The sequence below is a fragment of the Monodelphis domestica genome, chromosome 2 (genome assembly GCF_027887165.1).
Source record: "Monodelphis domestica isolate mMonDom1 chromosome 2, mMonDom1.pri, whole genome shotgun sequence".
Lineage (NCBI taxonomy): Eukaryota > Metazoa > Chordata > Mammalia > Didelphimorphia > Didelphidae > Monodelphis > Monodelphis domestica.
Window position 1 is genome coordinate 199,242,381 of NC_077228.1, and position 18,901 is coordinate 199,261,281.

General features: G+C 49.5%; 2 protein-coding genes across 10 annotated transcripts; both read right to left on the minus strand.

Annotated features, from left to right (window-relative positions):
• Nucleotides 1–25: 25 nt before the first annotated feature.
• Nucleotides 26–4,643, minus strand: SCRN2 (secernin 2). 5 transcript variants are annotated; one of them, XM_016430516.2, is made up of 8 exons: nucleotides 4,546–4,643; nucleotides 3,910–4,089; nucleotides 3,444–3,650; nucleotides 1,928–2,127; nucleotides 1,476–1,691; nucleotides 1,148–1,313; nucleotides 814–994; nucleotides 26–318 (listed from the first exon to the last, which is right to left on the minus strand). In XM_016430516.2, exons 2-8 carry the CDS (start codon nucleotides 4,062–4,064, stop codon nucleotides 151–153), a joined length of 1,293 nt encoding a protein of 430 aa, XP_016286002.2. In that variant the 5' UTR covers nucleotides 4,065–4,089; nucleotides 4,546–4,643; the 3' UTR covers nucleotides 26–150. The 5 variants fall into 5 exon arrangements, with proteins under 5 accessions (XP_016286002.2, XP_007482400.2, XP_016286003.2 ...); XM_007482338.3 differs by having other exon boundaries at nucleotides 3,444–3,625; nucleotides 4,546–4,642; XM_016430517.2 differs by lacking the exon at nucleotides 4,546–4,643 and adding an exon at nucleotides 4,182–4,315.
• Nucleotides 4,644–9,756: 5,113 nt separating this feature from the next.
• SP6 (Sp6 transcription factor) lies at nucleotides 9,757–16,019 on the minus strand. 5 transcript variants are annotated; one of them, XM_016430520.2, is made up of 2 exons: nucleotides 15,938–16,019; nucleotides 9,757–13,554 (listed from the first exon to the last, which is right to left on the minus strand). In XM_016430520.2, exon 2 carries the CDS (start codon nucleotides 13,499–13,501, stop codon nucleotides 12,350–12,352), a length of 1,152 nt encoding a protein of 383 aa, XP_016286006.1. In that variant the 5' UTR covers nucleotides 13,502–13,554; nucleotides 15,938–16,019; the 3' UTR covers nucleotides 9,757–12,349. The 5 variants fall into 5 exon arrangements, with proteins under 5 accessions (XP_016286006.1, XP_007482404.1, XP_056672813.1 ...); XM_007482342.3 differs by having other exon boundaries at nucleotides 15,715–16,014; XM_056816835.1 differs by lacking the exon at nucleotides 15,938–16,019 and adding an exon at nucleotides 15,375–15,667.
• Nucleotides 16,020–18,901: the final 2,882 nt, after the last annotated feature.

An 18,901-nucleotide genomic window follows, 5' to 3' on the forward strand; every position in this document is an offset into this window, starting at 1 on the left:
CCCATATCAAAGGTTTAAAATTCAGTGAACAAGGAAAAGAAAACAAGTTTATTGAATCAGCACTATTAGACCAGAGCAAGGTTCAGAATGAGGGAAGAAAAAACAACAACTCTTCAGCCTGAATGAGGACATCTGGGCCCTAGTGAGAGGCTATAATTGTTGGCCATAAACCTGGCTTTCCTTTTCCACAAAGGCCTGGAAGAGGCTGGCTATCTCCTGGGGAGACAGAGACTGTTCCCCAGCTAGTAGTTTCCTCAGAGTCTCCTGTCCTTCCTGCTCCAGATCCTGCTGTTTCTTCTGGAGTTGCTTTCCCTCTTCCTATCCAAGAGAGACAGAGATTAACCCTGAGAATCAACATAGAGGTAAAATGGGGGGGGGGGAGATGGAGAGAAAAGAAAATTATCTCAGATATTGTATTGCATCACTGGTAGTGGCACAATGAATAGATTACTTGGTGTGGAATCAGATTTATCTTCCTGAGTCCAAATCTGACCTCAGACAGTTCCTAACTGTATGACACTGGGCAAATCACTTAACCTTTTTTTGCCTCAGTTTCCTCATCTGTCAAAAGAGCCGGAGAAGGAAATGGGAAACCATTCCAGTAACTTTGCCAAGGAAACCCCAAATGGGGTCACAAAGAGTCAGACATGACTAAAAATGACAACAATAGCATTAATCATCACAGAAATGGACCTGGCCAGCTCTGGAGCCTCATGCCTAGTTCCCCTTCCAAGGACCGAGCTGACCACAGTGATGAGGGAAAAAGCATTCTTCCTCTTCCACTAAACTGTCAGAATAACTCCCTTTCCTCACCTGGTCACTCTCCATCAAGTCCAGAGCTGCTTGGTGCCCACAGTAGAGTGGGTGTCGTCGATCCACCTGGGTCTGAAATCGTGGGTGAGTCCGGACAGGATCTTTATCCCCAAAAGTAGGGGAGAATACCTGGGGGGCCTGAGTCACCCCCACCCCAAACACAAAGGGCTTGAAAACTGACCTATAGAGAGAAGGGAAACATGAGCAAGCCAACAGGCATATACCCTGGCTCTTTTTTCTAAACTCTAGTGGCTTCACTCATTTATTGCCTCTCTTAAATTCCTTGGTTCTGCCTACTGCCTTCCCCAAACTCCCACCTCTCTTTCCCTGGCACCTGCTGGGGTCTGGTGTGGCAGTGAGGAAATGGACACAGGGCTTGGAGGAATCCTGAGGCAGGACAGACACCATGCTGGCTGTAGTTCGGAAGCCTCCAGAATCCATACAGATACCACTCTCCTTATTCCGAAGGATGCCCATCATTGTCGTTGCTGTGATGCCACCTGCCAAGGTCACAAATAAAGTGGTCAGCCTGACCCCTTAATGCCACTGACAGAACCCAGGGCAGGCGGTCACAACTAGGAACCCCCAGAGCAGAAGGCAAAGACATTGGTGTGACCCTATGCCTGTGCCCTCACAGCCCTGAGCCAACCCCATCTGTACACCTTGATATTGCTTTAGGAGTTCCCGGCCAGCCTTAAATCGAGCCTTGGCAGCCTCCATGCGCACAGGTTGGTGGACCAATGAAAAGACGTGGGCAAAATCAAAGGTGGTTTGCCCATCCCACCATCCCTGTTTCTGGGCATGGGCCCGAAGCTCTGGGTGTTCATCGGTGATGTCCGTGCCAATGCTCAGCTGATTGGAGATGTTCCTGGCACCCTCTGTGGTGTTGGAGAAAAGGAAAGAAAGCCAGAGTCTGTGGGTCTAGTCCTGCTCCTTCCACACTCAGTATCATCTCTTCCAGTGGGCTCACTCAATAGTCTCTCCTCCTGGCTTCTTCCTCACCTCCCTAACCCTACCTCAGCAACTCTCTTACATTTTTCTGTTTGCTCCATCCCAGGGTGCCTAAAGCTAAGCAAGGCATAATCCCTCAAGAGAAATGGGTGGGATCCCTCACCTTGAATCCTCTGTGCAGCCCAAAGCTTCCCAGCTGTTTCCAGCACCCAGGCCTCTTTTCGGTCAGCCAACAGAAAGGTGTTGTGGTAGCAGAAGGGGGTGGGGTTCTCTCGGCAGCTTCCCCCCTGCCCATATTGCTCCAGCAAGTTGGTGATAACCTTCAAGGCCTCCTGGGCTGAGCTGCCCCGTTCTAATCCTAGTCTAATAAAGAAAGTAGTTCAAGGGAGAGGCACAGGGACATCTGGAACAATTTGCTCAGGTTTACACAGTCCAATAGCTGGAATTAGCTACTCTAACAGAACCGTATGCAAGGTATATGCTGAACACAAGACTTAACTCTAGAGAAAAAAAAGGAGCCAGTTCTTGCTAGTCTAATGGGAAATATGGAAGTCTGAGCCTTCAAGGAGTTCCAAGTCTTCTGGGATCATCCTTGTAATGAGGATGGGAACAGAGACTCATAAGCAGATTCTCTAGTCAGCTAGAGGGAGAAAAAGATGTACAGAAAGTCAAGGGACACTTGTTATGTTTACTCATATTAAAACTATGAAGTGGCAAGAACTGAAGTGTTGAAATGGATTAAGGGAGACACTTTATTCATATCTCTGCTCATTTCTGGGAGATAACAACAGCTAACATTTATACAATACTTTATGATTTCAAAATGTTTTACATACATTTTCTTATAACAACCCTGTCAGACAATTAATGGTATAATTTTACTCTAGTTTAGATTCAAGTTCACATCTTGCCTCAGACACTAGCTGTGTAACTTTGACTAAATTGCTTAACCTCTATTTGTCTTAGTTTTATCTTCTATAAGAAGGGGATAATAATAGCACCTATCTACCAACATGGTTGTAAGGATCAAATTAGATGTTTGTAGAAGCCCTTTGCAAACTTCAAGACTAAATAAATGCTAGCCATTATTTTTGAAACCTTTACCTTAAGAGTCAATACTGTGTATAGATTCCAAGGCAGAAAAGTGGTAAGTGAAGTGACTTGCCCAGGTTGATACACTAGGAAGTGTCTGAGGCCAAATTTGAATCCAGGACCTCCTGTCTCTAGGCCTGGCTCTCAATTCACTGATCCACCTTGCTGTCCCCCTTCTAGCTATTATTATTATCTCCCAGAACTGGAAACTGAGAATCACAGAGATAAATAACTTCCCCATAGTCACCCATGTAGTATCAAAGGCAGAATTTGAACCCAGTCCTCTCCTGACTCCAAGTCAGGTACTCTCCCCAGTATATATGAAGTTGTTCAATAATGTCCAACTCTTCATGGCCCCATTTGCCCATTTCTTGGCAAAAATATTGGAGTGATTTGCCATTTCCTTCTCCAGCTCACTTGACAGATATGGAAACTGAGGCTTGTCACACAGCTAGGAAGTATCTGAAGCTGGATTTGAACTCAAGAAGAGGTATCTTCCAGAACACAGGTCCCCACACTACCTAGCGGCTCCACTATATGGGGAGGGGAGAGCCTCATTCTCCCCACACTGTGTCCTGGTCCCTCACCTGAGAAGATCCATGCCGAGCAGGGCTTCTTCCTGGCCCACTGGCTCTTGTGTCCACACAGCCTCGTTGCCAATGCAGACACCATGTTCATTGGCACCCATCTCGGCCCCCCACAGCCAGGCTGGCCGGCTCAGGATCACAGCGTGAGTTCTTTCCACTTGGTCCACCTCGATGTAAGTGCACTGGAGAATGACAGGGAGCACCGCCCTCAAGGGTCAGTGAGTTTGGAAGATATTTATTCCACTATATTCCTTTCTCTCATGGAGGGTCATGGGCTCTCAGATCTAGAGCTGAAAAGGGATCTTAGGAGACCCATTAGTCTAACCTACAGCTGAGGAAACTGAGGCTGGGCGTGTGTGAGTGTAAGTGAAATGACTTGCCCAAGCTTCCACAGGTGGTGTCAGTGATAGGATCTGAACCAACATCCTGCCTTTCTACCACACTAAGCCTAGCCCCAAACACTCACCTGGAGCCGGCTCCCCGGGGCATGAGTCCCCGAAGGGACCAGTACCACTTCCTGCACCTCATCCCGAGGCCGGTCCGAGTTCTTGGCAAAGACGACCGCAGGGATGGCAGAAGCCGGTGGAAGAGAGACAAAGCAGTCGCAGGAGCAGGGGACATCGGGCAGGGGTGGAGATGCCATCACCTGTGCGGCGGGGAGGTGGAAATAAGTCCCCACGGGGCTCACCCACTGTCACTAAAGGTCCCTCGTCCCCTACCCATTTCTCCACTGCAGACCCAGGCCTCCCTCTAACTCTCAAGTAGCCGAGTAGCGCCTCCGTCCACCCGCACGGACTACACCCAGGCGCGAGGGGGGGAGAACCCTCTCCGCCTCCGGCACGTGCGCACAGCCTCTTACGGGGACGCAAACAGGTTGCGCACGGGCTCGGCTCTCCTCGGACTGAGCGCAAAGAGACTCGTGGTCATGCTTGACTAGGTCTCCGCCCGCTCCCCCCCCCTCACTCCCCCACTTCCCCACTTCAAATGCACACCCAGAAGACACTCCCAAAACACACACTCTGAGAGCCCTGAACAGCTTCCCTTCTGCCCCTCCAGTGCCCACCTAGGGGCTTCTCTTCAAAAAGCCCCTATGCCCCAGTACCTTCCAAGGTCCCGGGCCATGTGCCGGGCTCCGTCACGTCCTCCGCCTGTGCCCAAAGCAAAGGCCAAGCCAAGGGGGAGGAGCCGCTGACCGGCCCCTCGAACTGCAGTCCCTACCTGATCCACCAGGGTGCGCGCCAGCATCACCTCTGCGGCAGGAACTTTAATCACCTCCCCTCTCCTGTCCCCAACTTGAATTGATACCCAGTTCTGCCCTGATACCAAAGGTGGAGGGATGCGCCTTTACCAAGCACACTTTCATACCTTCTCCAAGAGGATCCTGAGGCGGAAAGAAAGGGTTGGATTCAGGGACGAGCTGGGGAATTCCAGCTATGCAGGGTGTTCCAAGAGCCTTAGTTTAATTTTTAGCTATTAAAAACTTAGTGGCCAGTAATAACACTACTAGATCTGTATCCCAAAAAGTAAAAAAAATGGGGGGGGAGGAACATACTTATGCAAAAATATTTATAACTGCTCTTTTTGTGGTGTCAAAAAATTGGAAATTGAAAGGGTGTCCATTAATTAGGGAAGGGCTAACTAAATGGTGGTATATGATGGTGACAGAATAATATTGTGCTGTAAGGAATGATGAATAGGGTAAGTTCAGAAAGAGCTGAAAAAAATACATGAAGAGAAATAAGCAGAACCAAAAGAACACTGTACACAATAACAGCAATATTGTGGAATGATCAAGGATCAACTGTGATTAACTTCATTACTCTCAACAATACAACAATCCAGAGCAATTTGGAGGGATTTATGCCAAAGAATGCTATCCACCTCCAGATAAAGAACTGTTGGAGTTATAATGCAGATCAAAGCACACAATTTTTTACTTTAATTTTTGTTTGTTTTTTGGGGGGGGGTTGGTTTTATATGATTATTCTCTTATAAAAATGAACAATGTGGAAATGTTTTGTATGTATATACATGTATAACCCAGATCAAATTGCTTGTCAGCTCCAAGAAGGGAGAAGAAAAGGAGGAAGGAAGACAATTTGTATCATATAATTTCAGAAAACTTTATGTGGAAATTTGTTATTACATTTAATTGGCAAAATAAAATATTTTTATAATAAAAAAGTATTAAGCCATTGTTTTTTCCTTTTAAAAACTGTAATATTTATGTCATGTTTTATTGGCATGACTATAATATTCAATAAAAGGACATTTTCATTAAAAAATAAAGTTTACAAAACAAAACAAAAAAAACTCTTATTGGTCATGAAAGGAGGGAGGTAGCTAGGTAATACAATGGATAGAGTGCTGAACCTGGAGTCAATAGAACCTGGGTTCAAATATGACCTCAGACACTTCCTGGCTGTGTTGCCCTGGGAAAGTCACTTAATCCTAATTGTCTAGCCCTTATTTCTCTTTTATCTTGGAATCTTACATTCTAAGAAAGTTAAAAAAACAAAAACAAATTAAAGCTATCCTCAACAAAGGGAGGAAACCAGCATTCCAGGCACTTGATAAATGCCAGGGATTTTATAAAATATTGTCACATTTGGTTCTCACAACAACACTGGTTGTTGCTATTATTATACCCATTTTATAGTTGGAGGAATTGAATCAGATAGAAAGTAGTTGATTTGCCCAGAATCACTCAACTAATTAGTGTCCAAGGTTGGATTTGAACTCAGATCCTCCTGACTCCAGACCCATACTCTAGCCACTTCACCACCCATCTGCCTACAATCCCATGAGGAGCTGTTTCATTTTTGTTGGTGAGCTTAGCATAGCACCTAGTATATGCTTAATAAATGGTCACTGAAAAGGAAAAAGAAACAATGTTGTAATCATGACTAAGATGAGCCCTGAAAAAGAGATGACAAATTGCTTCTCACTCCCTTCTTTGCATTGGTGGGGGACTATGGGTGTGTGACATTCTAAACTCTGCCAAGTTGAGTGGATATCTTGATTAATTTCAATGAACTGCTTTGTTTTTATTCTTTGCTACAAAGGATGACTCTTTTGTAGGTAGGGAGGGGAAGGAAGGATATATGGAAATGGTGATATGAATTTAAAAGATGTCAATAGAAATATTTTTAAATGTCTGTTGAATTGCATCCTCGAACCATTTGGGGTCATTCATTTTTATAACAGTGACAAGAAAAATAGCCAACCTTTTCTTGACCAATGACACATGTAAAACCCAGTGGAATTTTTCATCAGCTATGGGAGGGGGTTGACGGGAGGGGAGGGAAAGAATATGATTTTTGTAATCCTGAAAAAATTATCTAAATTAATCAATTAAATAAAAATTAAAAAACAGCTAACCTTTATAAAAGTCCCAGGTTTACAAAGCACTTTCCTCACCAGGCTGTGAAGTGGATATTTTATTATCTCCTTTTTTCAAATGAGGAAACCAAGGCTCAGAAAGATAAGGCAACTTTCCCAGAGTCACACAACTAGTCAAATGTCAAAGTTAGGATTTTTAATTCCCTCCCCTGGAATAAATTCTTAGGCTTCAAGAGCTCAAAGAGACTTTGGCACTGACTTAGTTCAACTCTGTGTTTTACAACTGAGGAGACAGAAGCCCAGGCTGGGGCCTAGAGACAAGAGGTCCTGGGTTCAAATGTGGACTCAGATACTTACTAGCTGTCAGACCCTGGATGAGTCACTTAACCCAATTGCCTAGCCCTTACACTCTTCTGCCTTAGAATTCCAAGCCAGAAGGTAAGGGTTAAAAAAAAAAAGACCTAAACTAAATTGCTATGACTTCATATGTATGATGAGTATCATATTTTTTGCTTTCTCAATGGAGGAGGAGAGGAAGAGGAAAGGAGAAAATTTGGAACGGAAATAAAAAATTAAAATAAAATTAATTACCAATAGATTGGAGATGTAATTGTTGGCATTTTCATAGTACTTTAAGGTTTGCAAAGCTCTTTATAAGTTCCTATGATTAAATCTTTGTTAATACTTGTTTTTGTAGAAAGTGACTATATTATATATAATTTTTAAAAATTATCCTCTTATAAATATACAGAAGAAACTTTGGCCTGAAAGTTGAGACCTGGTTTCTAATGCCAGCTCTCACAATAACATGACTCTCTCTCTTTCTCTATCTCTGTCTCTCTCTCTCTAATGGGAAGTTTAGAATATGTGATTTCTAAGATCCTTCCAAGCTTTGATCTTTAATGATTCTAAAGAAAAAATATATATTCTTATCAGCCTTGGGTTGTTGCTTTTGGGGTTGTTTTTTTTTTGGGGGGGGGAGTGGGGTCTTATCCTAGGTATCATACATCTAGAGGTAGAAGTAGTCCTCAGAATCCACCAAGCCCAAACACCTCATCATACAGATGGAGAAACTGAGACCCAAGGAGGTTAAGGTCATACAGGTAGTTTCAGGGGGATTATTTGAACCTGGGTAGTACTCTGACTAAGTGTGTTTTGAAACTTTGATTTAATAGAAAGAGAACTACTTTGTTCTGCTTTTGTGTGGAGCTTTATCTGATTTTTATAAGTTGTCACAAATCACTTGTTACCCCATACTTGTGCTAATACTAAGAGAAACACCCCATGCCCCCCAGGCTTAGCCCTCTCCTTATAAGCCCTGCTTGGATCATCCCTTAGGGCTTTTGGTTCTCTTCCTTCTGTAGTTCCCTAGTTGCCCTCTTGGAGGCAATAAAAAAAAAAAGAAAAAAGAATTTAAAAGTTGGAAGGCATAGAACAGCCAAATGATAGGTGGATTTTCTGAACTTTCTTTCTTTCGCTTTCTCACCCTTAAGACTTCACTGACCCTCCTCCCTGGAAGGGATTTCTTCTTCATATCCCAGCTGGGGTGATGGCAGCCTTTAGTGTCTGCAGGCTAACACAAAACTGTGACAAGGACCCAGGTGTCATCCTTCCCTCTCCCCCCACCCCTCCTCCAGGAATGTGGAGCAGGGTCTGTGGGGTCAGAGGTGGCCCAAGGCTTTGGTAGGGGGTGCTGAGCCAGCTGAGCCACATTGCTGCCGCCCCAGTGTCACCAGCCCCACCAAAGGCCCCCACTAAGAATGAAGGTCAGAGGGAGGAGCCAGAGAGGGACAGCCTCAGCCCTGCCCCAACAGGCCCAGCCAGCCCCGCAGCTGCCCTCCTGCCTGTGGGGAAGGGGAATAACAGGGAGGGGCTGCCTTCCTAGGGCCCGTCCACCCCCAGATCTCCAAATGAGAGTAGTTCCTCCAGGAGCTGTGAGAGAGTGAGCATCCTTGTCAATATTCCCCCTCTGCACCCACCAATGGGAAGACAAATACCTGGGCTGGTGAAGAGGATTAGAGTCGATTTCCCAATTCCCTCTGAAGGTCCTTCCCTTAGGCCCTGTATGCCCTCCCAGGTCCCAAGATAGCGATAAACCCTGGCAAACTCGGATCACACACACATGCCTCCGGAGGAACACTAGTTCTACCGACCAGGGTCCAAATTTAGAGGAAAGGTGGAAAATGGGGGAAACCTGGGATCCTACCAGGACCACCTCTTCATTTTGGAAGAGAAAGAAACCACTTAAGAGGGAACATTTCCCCCCAGGGTTCCGAGGAGATGAGTCTCACCCCAATCCAAGAAGCCTTCAAACAACTGGGTGTTTTGGCAGGGTGGTGAAGTGAAGAAAGAGTTCTTCAGAGAATTCCAGGGAATGAGATTGGAGGGAATGAACAAGGATCTGTGTTACCTGTTTCTGTGAATATACCTAAGAATTTATTGTGTAACTGTGTTTCCCTTGGTTTCCAGCTGGGTGGGGGCCCATCAGATATTTCTGCCTGCCTTTCATCAGGCTTGTCCATGATAGGGATCAGCCCTGGTATAGCCAGGGTGAGGAAATCACTGTCAGTCACTCCCATCTCACACACACACAGAAGGGGACACACACACACACACACACACACACACACACAGGGCTAGAAGGCAGGGGTGGAGCCAAGTGGCACTGGGGGAGCCTAGGGTCTTTTCTAGGGGCAGAGAGTGGGGGGCCACTTGTTTCCCTCTAACCAAGTCCTCAAAACCTAAGAGAAAAGACTCCATCTTTGCCCCCACCCCACCCCATATTGCCAAACCAGTAGCAGGACCTGAGTCAGAGACCCTTCCTACCCCAGTGATTTGCCCAGGGTGTCTAGGACCAGGAAAGACCCCACTGGAGGACTCATTCCAGTATACCGCCTCTCCAGGCTCCCCAAACCTCACCAGGAATTCTGAATCAACAAAACAAAACAAAATACAAATCTGGAGAACAAAAGAGAACCAAGGGGTCAACAACTTTATTATGGCATAAACACACACAGAGGTCATTTCCCCTCCTTCCTCCTCTCCTTTTCATTTGAGGGAAATGTGGGTTCACAGCAGTTAAAGAAAAAAATCCTACATATGTCCTCTAGGGGGGCTGCCTCGGAGAGGAAATGTCAGGCAGCCAAGCAACCTAGGTCTATAGGGGAGAGGGACCAGAGGAACCCCTCCCAAAGGATCTCTCACCCTATCCACCATGGACACCCTGTAGGGGAAGGAGGGCTATGTTTCCCAGCTTGGAGAATCCTTCAGGCTACACCATACCTATCCTACATAAAGCAGCCATTCTGGTGGCAGAGGGATGAGATGGTTGGTTTCAATTGGTAGACAAGGGGGAGCCCACACAGACTGGTATCTTCTCTTTCTCCCCCTTACTCCATGTGGCTAACAGGATGAGCTCTCCTGACCAGGTCCCCTCTCAACTGGGCAGGGGATGCTCAGAATAGGGGTAGAATTGGGGAAGAGAAGGAAGAAAGCATTAAATCTCAAAACTACCCCATGCCCCAGAAACAATTCCCCCAAGAAGGGGGTATCTTGTCCTTCTTAAGAGGGAAGGATCCCCCTTTTCTACACAAAAACATATACACATACAACCCTCATCTATGTCCCATTTCCCCTTACCCAGGAGTTACCAATTCATGAATGGATTCAACTCCTGGGAAGGAAGGGGCAGAGGGAGATGCTACTGGAGATCCTAGGCCCTTAGAGCACCCAAGGGAGATGGAATTCTCCCTAAATGGAGACTCCAGGCTCAGCAGAGAACTACATATATGCACTCTCTTTCAAACACTCATATGCACACACATGTACACACACACATACACCCCTAAAATTAAATAAAATACCCTTTACTTATAACTTAAAAATCAAAACACAGCTAAATCTCACACAGGTTTGGGAGGCAAGAGGGGAGGGAGAATCTTTGAAGGAGCCTTTCTCAAACTTTCTTTTGTCCCTTTCCCAAGGGACCCTACTCAGATGGAATCCAGGGTCCTGGACATATCTGGGCTCACTCTTCTCATATCCCTGTTCCCAGTGTCTGTCTCAACTAGACCTTCCCCCTTCCCTCTTTCCCAACATCACAATTCAGTTTCATTTTTAAACATCTAAAGGGGAAGGGGAAAGGGACAGCTTTTTGGACATCTCCCTTGAAGGGAAGCATCTTATACACTAGAGAACAACTACTTCATAGAGAGGGAGAGGGAAAAAGAAAAGACTTGAATCCCCCCCCAAAAAAAGGAGATAAGGGGCCCTTTGGATAGGTTCCCCTATCCCCATTCCCTCTTTAACAGAGAACCCATGATAGGGGTAGGGATGGGGGTGCTTCAGACTGAAAAGAAAGGTGAGAGAAATAAGCTCCCTACAAATGGAAGGGATGGAGAGATGGTTAGGTGAAGAGGTTGGCCCAGCCTCAACTCTCTCCAGACTAATTAGTACTAGGATAGAAGTAAGGATGAGAGACCACCATCCCCTCCATCTCACCTATTGCCTAGCTATACCTTCTACACCCCTACAAAAGGGAAGCAGATATTTGAGAAAGAGGCCAGAGGAGGAAATGGGGGGGGGGCAGAATGGAGAAGATTTGAAGGTCAACATAAACCCTGGAAATGAGGCCCTAGGTTTAGAGGATTTGGGATACTGCATTTTTCTTCCTCAAAAATCATACTGTAGAGTACTCATTCAGAGTTTAGGGTTTCAGTCCCCTCCCTACACCCCCAAATCTGCTGACAGCTTCTGCTAGAAAAGCTCCCCGCAATGACCCCTTCCCCTAACTTGAGAAGGCTAAGGGCATCCTCCAGCCCAGCCCCCTCCTCTCAACCCCCACTTCACAGTCTCTAGCAGGGTGGTTCTGGAAGGGTTATGGAGATCAAAGGAGAGTTATTTCTCCCGCAACAATCTGGCTTTCCCTTCCTCCAACGCCCAGCCAAATGCAGACCCCGCCCCATGGGGACCTCAAGCCTCCCCCTCCGGAAACCCCAAGGACAGGAGGAGCCCTGTAAGCGGGATGAAAGGGGCCCGAGCCCGTGGGGAGGCTCCGGAGGCGCTTTCATGTCCCGGTTCCCAGGCACTAGGGACGTGTTCAGGCAGCTTCCCCCGCGCCCCGCGGCTCGGCCCCGCTCCTCTCTGCTCCCGGACGCGACGTCTCCTCTCTCTCCCTCTCTCTCTTTCTCTCCTGTAGGTGCCCAGGCTGGGGGATGGGGGTTGGGGTGGGGTGGGGGGTGCCGAAGACTCCTAGGGCCTGCACGTGTTGGTTGGGCTTGGGGCTGCGCTCAGAGGTGCATCCTACAGGGCCCCAGAGCTCTGCCCGGATCGCCAGGCTGGCCACTTCCCACTCCCTGCAGCTAAAGAACCCAAGCGTCCTGTCTCCCAGACCCATCCTCGCCCCCACCACTAACACGCTGATTCCGCCTCCAAATAAATAACCACTTTTCCCCTCCCACCAAAGCCGCCCTCCAATCCCAGAGGAAAAGGGGGCTCTCGTCTGAGACCCCAGAGTGGGAGAGGACGGTGCACTGGAGCTGGTGGGGGCGTCCAGCGAGGATGGCTCAGTTGGACAGTGCGGCGCCGGCGCTGCCCCCGCCGCCGCCCTCCGCTTCCCGCTTGCCTTTACCCCCTGGGGGTTCGGCAGCCGCTCCCGATTTCCCTTCGCACTGTGCTCCGGTCCCCGCTGCCTCCTCTTTAGAGCCCTCGTGGGTTTTCATGTGCTTGGCCAGGTGGTCGCTGCGCATGAAGACGCGGCTGCAGACAGCGCAAGGGAATTTCTTGGTGCCGGTGTGGGTCTGGAGGTGGCGCTGGAGCTCGTCGGAGCGAGTAAAGCGTTTCCCGCAGAAAAGCCAATTGCACACGAAGGGGCGGTCTCCGCTGTGCCAGCGCAGGTGCGCTTTGAGATGCGACGTCTTGGCATACGCCTTCCCGCAGCCCGGGATGTGGCAATTGTGGAGATGTTTCTTCTTGGCCCCGTCTGGCCCGCAGGGAGCCCCCAGCCGCTCCGCCTCCAGACAGTTGGGGCAGCGGCACACAGCCTGGCCTGAGCTTCGAGGCACCGAACGCCGGGAGCCCTTGGGTCGGGCCGCCCCGTCCAGACTGGCATCCAGCCCGTGGGTCTCGGGAGCTGTAGCTTCCAGGGGCTTAGCGCCGTCTGGCGGCCCTAGTAGATGCTGTCCGCCGGCAGCGGGGAGGAGATGATGTGGATGAGTGTGAGGCTGTGGCGCGCAAAGCTGATGATCCCCTACATAACCACCAAGGCCGGCTTGCAGCGCTCCCGGGTGACCTGAAGAGGCCAGAGTGCCTTGGGCATGAGGAAGGTCCATCCAGCTGGTACCCGGGTGGATGTCCCACCAAGAACCGTCCTCCGTGCCTGGGTGGGATGGCCGAAACCAGGATTCATAGTGATGAGACATGTCTGGCTGCAGAAGCTTGGAGAAAGGGCCCGGGGCCAAAGGGCTGTCGCTCTCCAGGTCCTCACAGGTTACCCGTGAGGAGCTCCCAGGCAGCTCATAGCCTTGTGAGAAGTCCACCTCAGGCCCCAGTGGTAGGTTCTGCAGCTCCCCGGCCTGGAGTGGGGAGGGGTAATCCCCTGTCTCTGGGCTTGTATGGCCCTGATACGTCTGAAGTGGCTGCAGATCGAGGCGCGGTGGGGAGGCACGGGGTGCTTCCGTGTGCTGGCTGCCCAGAGAGCCGCACACAGCGGTTAGCATTGCCGGAATCCGGGATGAGGAACAAGGCCTGTCAAGGTCGGCTCAGGTAGGACCTGGAAAAGAAAAAGGAGAAAAGAGATGGGAAAAGTTAGGAGCTGGCATGAAGACCTATTGCTCTTGCTCCATAATCTCCTGCCTATTTTACAAACCCTGGCTGGGGTAAATGGCCCCACTAAGAAATTCTGAGGAAAGGTTAAGAAGATTTAGGGTCCCTCTTAGTAGGCCATTCCTCTCTCCAGCCAAAAACAAGAAACAGGAGCTAACTAGGCTGGAAGTACCTGGAGACCTAGATCAATGGTACCAAGGCAGTCCAAGCCCAGAGTACTTTCCTCTTCAAAAAATTCCTCCCACAGGACCCGGCACATCCTAGGAGTTGGGTAATTACAGGCTCGGAGACCAGGCTGTACAGCCCCAAGGCGGGAGAGAAGTCCTGCGGCAAAACTCACAGCCCCGGGCTCCCCCAACCTCTTTCGACCAGCCAAAGCTGCGGTTCCACGTCACTTGCTTCCTGCCCCAATTGGGGGACCTGGCTATCCCTGAATTGCTCTGCCTCAACAACCTAAGGAGCCTACAAAGAGCACCTCAAAGCTCAATGATCCACTCTTGTCAAAGCTGAGCAGGTTCTGAGATTTAAGGAGGCAGAGTAAACACTGCCTCCCTTCTGTGAGTAGAGGGTTTAATCACCCCGCTTTCCATCTACTAGCCTGCCCCACCACTCTCCCCTCCCACACCCTGGCCCCCACCTTTTCCCCTAGGGCAGGGACTTCACCCTCCCTGGGGTGCAGATGCAAGTAGAATTAGGAGGGGCAGAGTTTCTCATTTCCCTCACCCCACACACAAACCCCAGGAGAATCCCTTAACTTTTCCTAGGCAGGAACATTTCTTACGTTGGCACCTAGTTTCACCACCCCCCTCAGCTGGTCCCCTCCCTTAAGGTGATGAAAACCCAGGTTGGAGAGAGAAAGTGAGACACTCTGCTCTCTGCAGGAAAAGCAATCGCTAGAGAAAGGCTTGTATACACCTCCTGAAAAAGGCAAAGGAGGTAAGAGTGGTGTAGGGAAAAGTTCGAGACCCTGAGTCAGAGCAAGCAGCTGGAGTCATCATACGGTTGCCATACTATGGCCTAGGCTACCTGTTTCTCCATCTCTCCCACCTCCTCCAGTTTTGGCCGTCACAAAGTGCTTGGGAAATTTGGTACCTTAGATGGCGCGTATGTGACTCTGTGAGGGGGCGGGGGGCGGGGGGCGGGGGTCTTCCTACCCAAAGTACTGTCAAGTTGCCTCCTAATCCGTTCCTGCAGACTTTGCAAAGAGAAGGATCGAGGGAAGTGGAGGCGGCGGCAGAAGCGACTGGGAAGGGTCCGGGGTGGGATGGGTCAGTCCGTTGTCTCTTACGCCTTCACCACAAGAAAGGAGAAAGGCAAAGCGGCAGGAACCGAGCTGGGGCCAGGGCGGGGCATTATGGAGCCGGTGGTGGGCAGGGAAAGCCTAGGGGGCGGGGCAGGTCAAAGACCCCAGCCACATCCAGGAGCCTGGGAACTCCCGGGGGAACCAAAGGGAACTGGAGCGAAGTTTCGGGCTAGAGAACCCGACTAAAAGCTGGAAAAATACGCCCTTCCGATCTTGTCTCCAGTCCCCGATTCAGAAGCAGAAAGGAGGCGCCTCCGCTCAGCCCTGGTACTCAATAGCCTGCTTGCTCACTCAGGTCGCCCCAGAGAAGAACCCCCGGAGCTTCCCGGCCCTACGCCTCCAAACCTGCTCCTGTGAAGCTGGGAAGAGAGATTCTCTGTTCGGAGTCGCCCAGGATCTTTACTCCCAAGCAATCCCTACCTAATCCCTAAAACACCCCCAGGCGCTTTTCTTCTGGGGCCCACCGAGGTTGAGTCCGGAATCCAGGAGTCACTGATTTAAAACCATTGAATCTCTCGGCCCCTCGGCTTGTGTAGCTTCCCATCACCTAGGTTTCCCGTCCTCCAGTCGTCCCAGTCCCTCCAGTTTCCCGACTTTTTATTCTTCTCAGTTTCTCCAGTCTCGCCAGTTTCCCCAGTTGCTCCAGTCCACTCCCATCCCACTTTCTGCAATGTCTGACCCTGCCCATCCTGTCCACATCTCCAGATCTCCTCAGTGCTCGGATCCCTGGACTCCTCTCCCTCCGAAGGGATTCTCCCCTTTGCCCTCCAACCATCGATCTCCTCCCACCCTCCACTCTCCTACCTCGGGACCCGGCTCCGCGAGCAGCAGCCGGCATACACCCAAAAGAGGGGCGCTCAGGGACTCCCAGAGTCAGTGATCTCTCAAGCCGCGAAGAGACCAGACCTTAGAGCTAGAGGTTCGATGGAGTGGGGTGCAGGAGGAAGACGAGGAGGAGGAGGAGGCAGATGGAAGGAGAGAAGAAGGCGAGGGGGAGTGAGCGGGGCCAGCTTCGCCTGTGACTCACGCTGTCTGCCTTCATCCTCTTCCCTTCGCTCCTTTTTCCCCTGGCTTCGGGCCACGCCCAGCTTTACCTGCGGCCGCCTTTAACCCTTCCAGGCTCGGCCCCAAGGAAGCTGGGGCCTCGGAGGAGGGGGCGGAGATGCGAATGGCTAATGAGGCAGTGCCCCACCTCCTCTCGGTCTCTCTCCTCCCTTCTTCCTCCCTCCAGCCCAAATCCCCCCAACCCCGCCCCAGATTTTTGGGCTAGGCTGTGGGTTTGTCAGGTTTTGCGTCACTCCCCCTTGGGGCTTAGCTGGTGGAAACTTTCCCCGAGCCTGAGAGAATTCGCCGGAGATCTCAGAGCTGTGGCCCCTGAGGGGAGGAGGGTGGGGTCCGAGCTCGATCTCACCACCCCCCCCCCCCACGCCCCGGGCAAAAGGGTCACTTCTCTAAAGCTTCCAAGGCGCCAGGTTGCCTAAACTCACTGTCCTAACCTAGTGCATGAAGGGATAAAATTGGGGAAACAGCGCCACCCCCCCAACCACCCCGTTCCCCAGGACTTCGAGAAGAGAGGAAACAGTTGAGCGTTAAGTATGTTTTAGGTCCTAGACCCGCAGGCCTAATCCGCTGGACTTTTCCCGATTCTTTCTCCCAGGTCTATTTTTTCCATTCCTTTCTCTTTCCCCCATTTTTATCTTTCCTTTGTTTGATTTCCTTCTCACTTTCCCTCTCTTTTCCGTCTTTTGTCTCTTCCCTTTTCTTTCTCTCTGTTTTTTCTCCCTCCTTTTTTCATTTTTTTTTGCATTTTATTCTTTTTTCTTTCTCATTTTCTTTCATCCTTTCGACTCATTTTTTCGATCTTTACTTTCCCTTTACTTTCCCTTTCCTCCCCTAAGGTGCCCACTCTTCCCTAATTGTGATAAGCCTTCCCCTCCTCCTATCTCTCCTTAGTGGGTTACTTCTCCTCCTGCCCTGGTTCTTGTTCCCATCCCTACCCCACCACCCCTTCCCTTCTATTTCTTGGTCCTGTCTCTAGCTAGATGTCTGTCACAAGCTTCTGGCGCCTTGAATCAGTGTCCACGTGGACCCATCAGTGGTGCCTTCTCCTCCCCAAGGATAGCCAGCCTGGCAAGAGGTGGTTGATAAAGCAGAGACCCACTCTGGCTGGCTGGAGTTTGGAGTGACAATCTAACCCGGGCCAGGAGATAGTGTGCTTTTTGTGGGTATCGATTTCCTACCTGGCCCACTCCACGAGGACTGAATTTGAATGCGGAAAATTACATATTTACGCAGTCATCCCGTGGCAGCCAGCCCTACTCTACCACTCTCAACTGGCTCACTCTTGATTATTGCCTTCAGTATTCCGGCATTCAAACAGTCTTTGCTCCTAACAACTCAGGAACACCCGCTATGGGATCCACTCCCAGAATCCGCTAAACTCAACTCTTGGGGGCCCGAGTTTTCCAAGCGAGTGCCAAGGGGCAGATTGCCAGCCACACGCGTACGGCACGCTACACGCCCCGACTGAATACGAGTGTTATCTATCTATCTCGCTATCTAATGCTGTGTCCATGCTTTGGTTGTAACATACGGATGAAACTGACCAAGAGTCGGTCCTGCTGCTCTAAATTCCTTTTGACATTCAGTATTCCTTTGAGGATTTCCAGTTGGATTGTTCGCTTCGACTTATGTTTGTTTGCGTAGCTTATTAACAGATACTGACATTTGAAGTAGAATTTTCAAGATGTTTGCAATCCTGTGACAGTTTATTGAAGACCCACCCTATGAAGATTTATTTATCGGTCTGCGTTCGAATTCCAGAAAAACCTCCTTGATCGTGAATTGTAGGGAGGGTATTGTATTAGCCACTCAAGTTTACATGCCTATCGAGGGGTGCCCCCCAAACTAATGAACCCGACTTCCACCAGCCACACACGAAAATAAGTCCTGTTATGTTTATTCTTCCTAGAGGTCTACATCCATATTAAAGAGATCTGGCTAGGGAGTCAGAAGGTCGGGATTCGAATTCCAGGCCTTTTTGGTTATGTATTAACTATGAGTGAATCACTGAACCTCAGTTTCGTCACCCCCAAAAGCAATAGTAAATCCTACCCTGCCGAGAATGGGAAAGCACCCCGAAAAATGTAAGCTTTGATTATTGTTTTGGCTATTGTATCCGATAGTATTATTCCTTGACGAAAAAGGTTGTCTCACTTTTGTCTCTGTATCCCCATTGCCTAGAACGGTGCCTGGATCATTGTAGGGCAAATGCTCCTTGAGTCATTGATTGCTTCAACTGTATAGGGCGATGTGGATTTCAAAGCACTTTCACGTACTACAGTCACTTTCGCATTGACGACACGTCCTGCAGAATTCTAGCCATAATTTTTAGATCCATTTTCCCATGGATTCCTGCCCCTTTGGGTCTTTTCGAAATTAAGGCTATCCTACCTCCATCTGTTTTAAGAATCTACATCTATACTACGTCGATACCATCTACACCTGTGCTCATCTTCTCCGTAGATCCGACTACACCCATTCAAAGCCACAAAGCATTCCTACAGTGACTCTTACGTGGTCTTCCTCTCTCGGATTCGTTTTCCGTCCTGAGAACAGCCCCAAAGCCCCAAGTTATGACCGGTAGAAGCGGAGCGTTTGTCCTCTGCTTGGTCTTCCGCCCCCAACGTCCGCTCGGGAATTCTCTTTCAGAAACTCAGAGTCGGGAATGCAGTCTCAGAGTTGCTCAGGGAGAACCTCGAGAATTCTCTTTCAGCTCCTGGCCACGGCCAGCTCCCAGGAGACTGAGATGCCCTTGTTAGCATGCACAAGTTCAGGGTCCTTCCCGCTCCCACCTCCTCAATCTTCCCTGCCCTGAGCTCCATAAGGTGGAATGAGATCTCGCAAGAATGGGTGTCTGGGGGCCGGGGAGGGGGAAGCCCGAGGCCCCGGAGCAGCTATTCTGCTGCTGATTCCCTCATGCTCCACGACC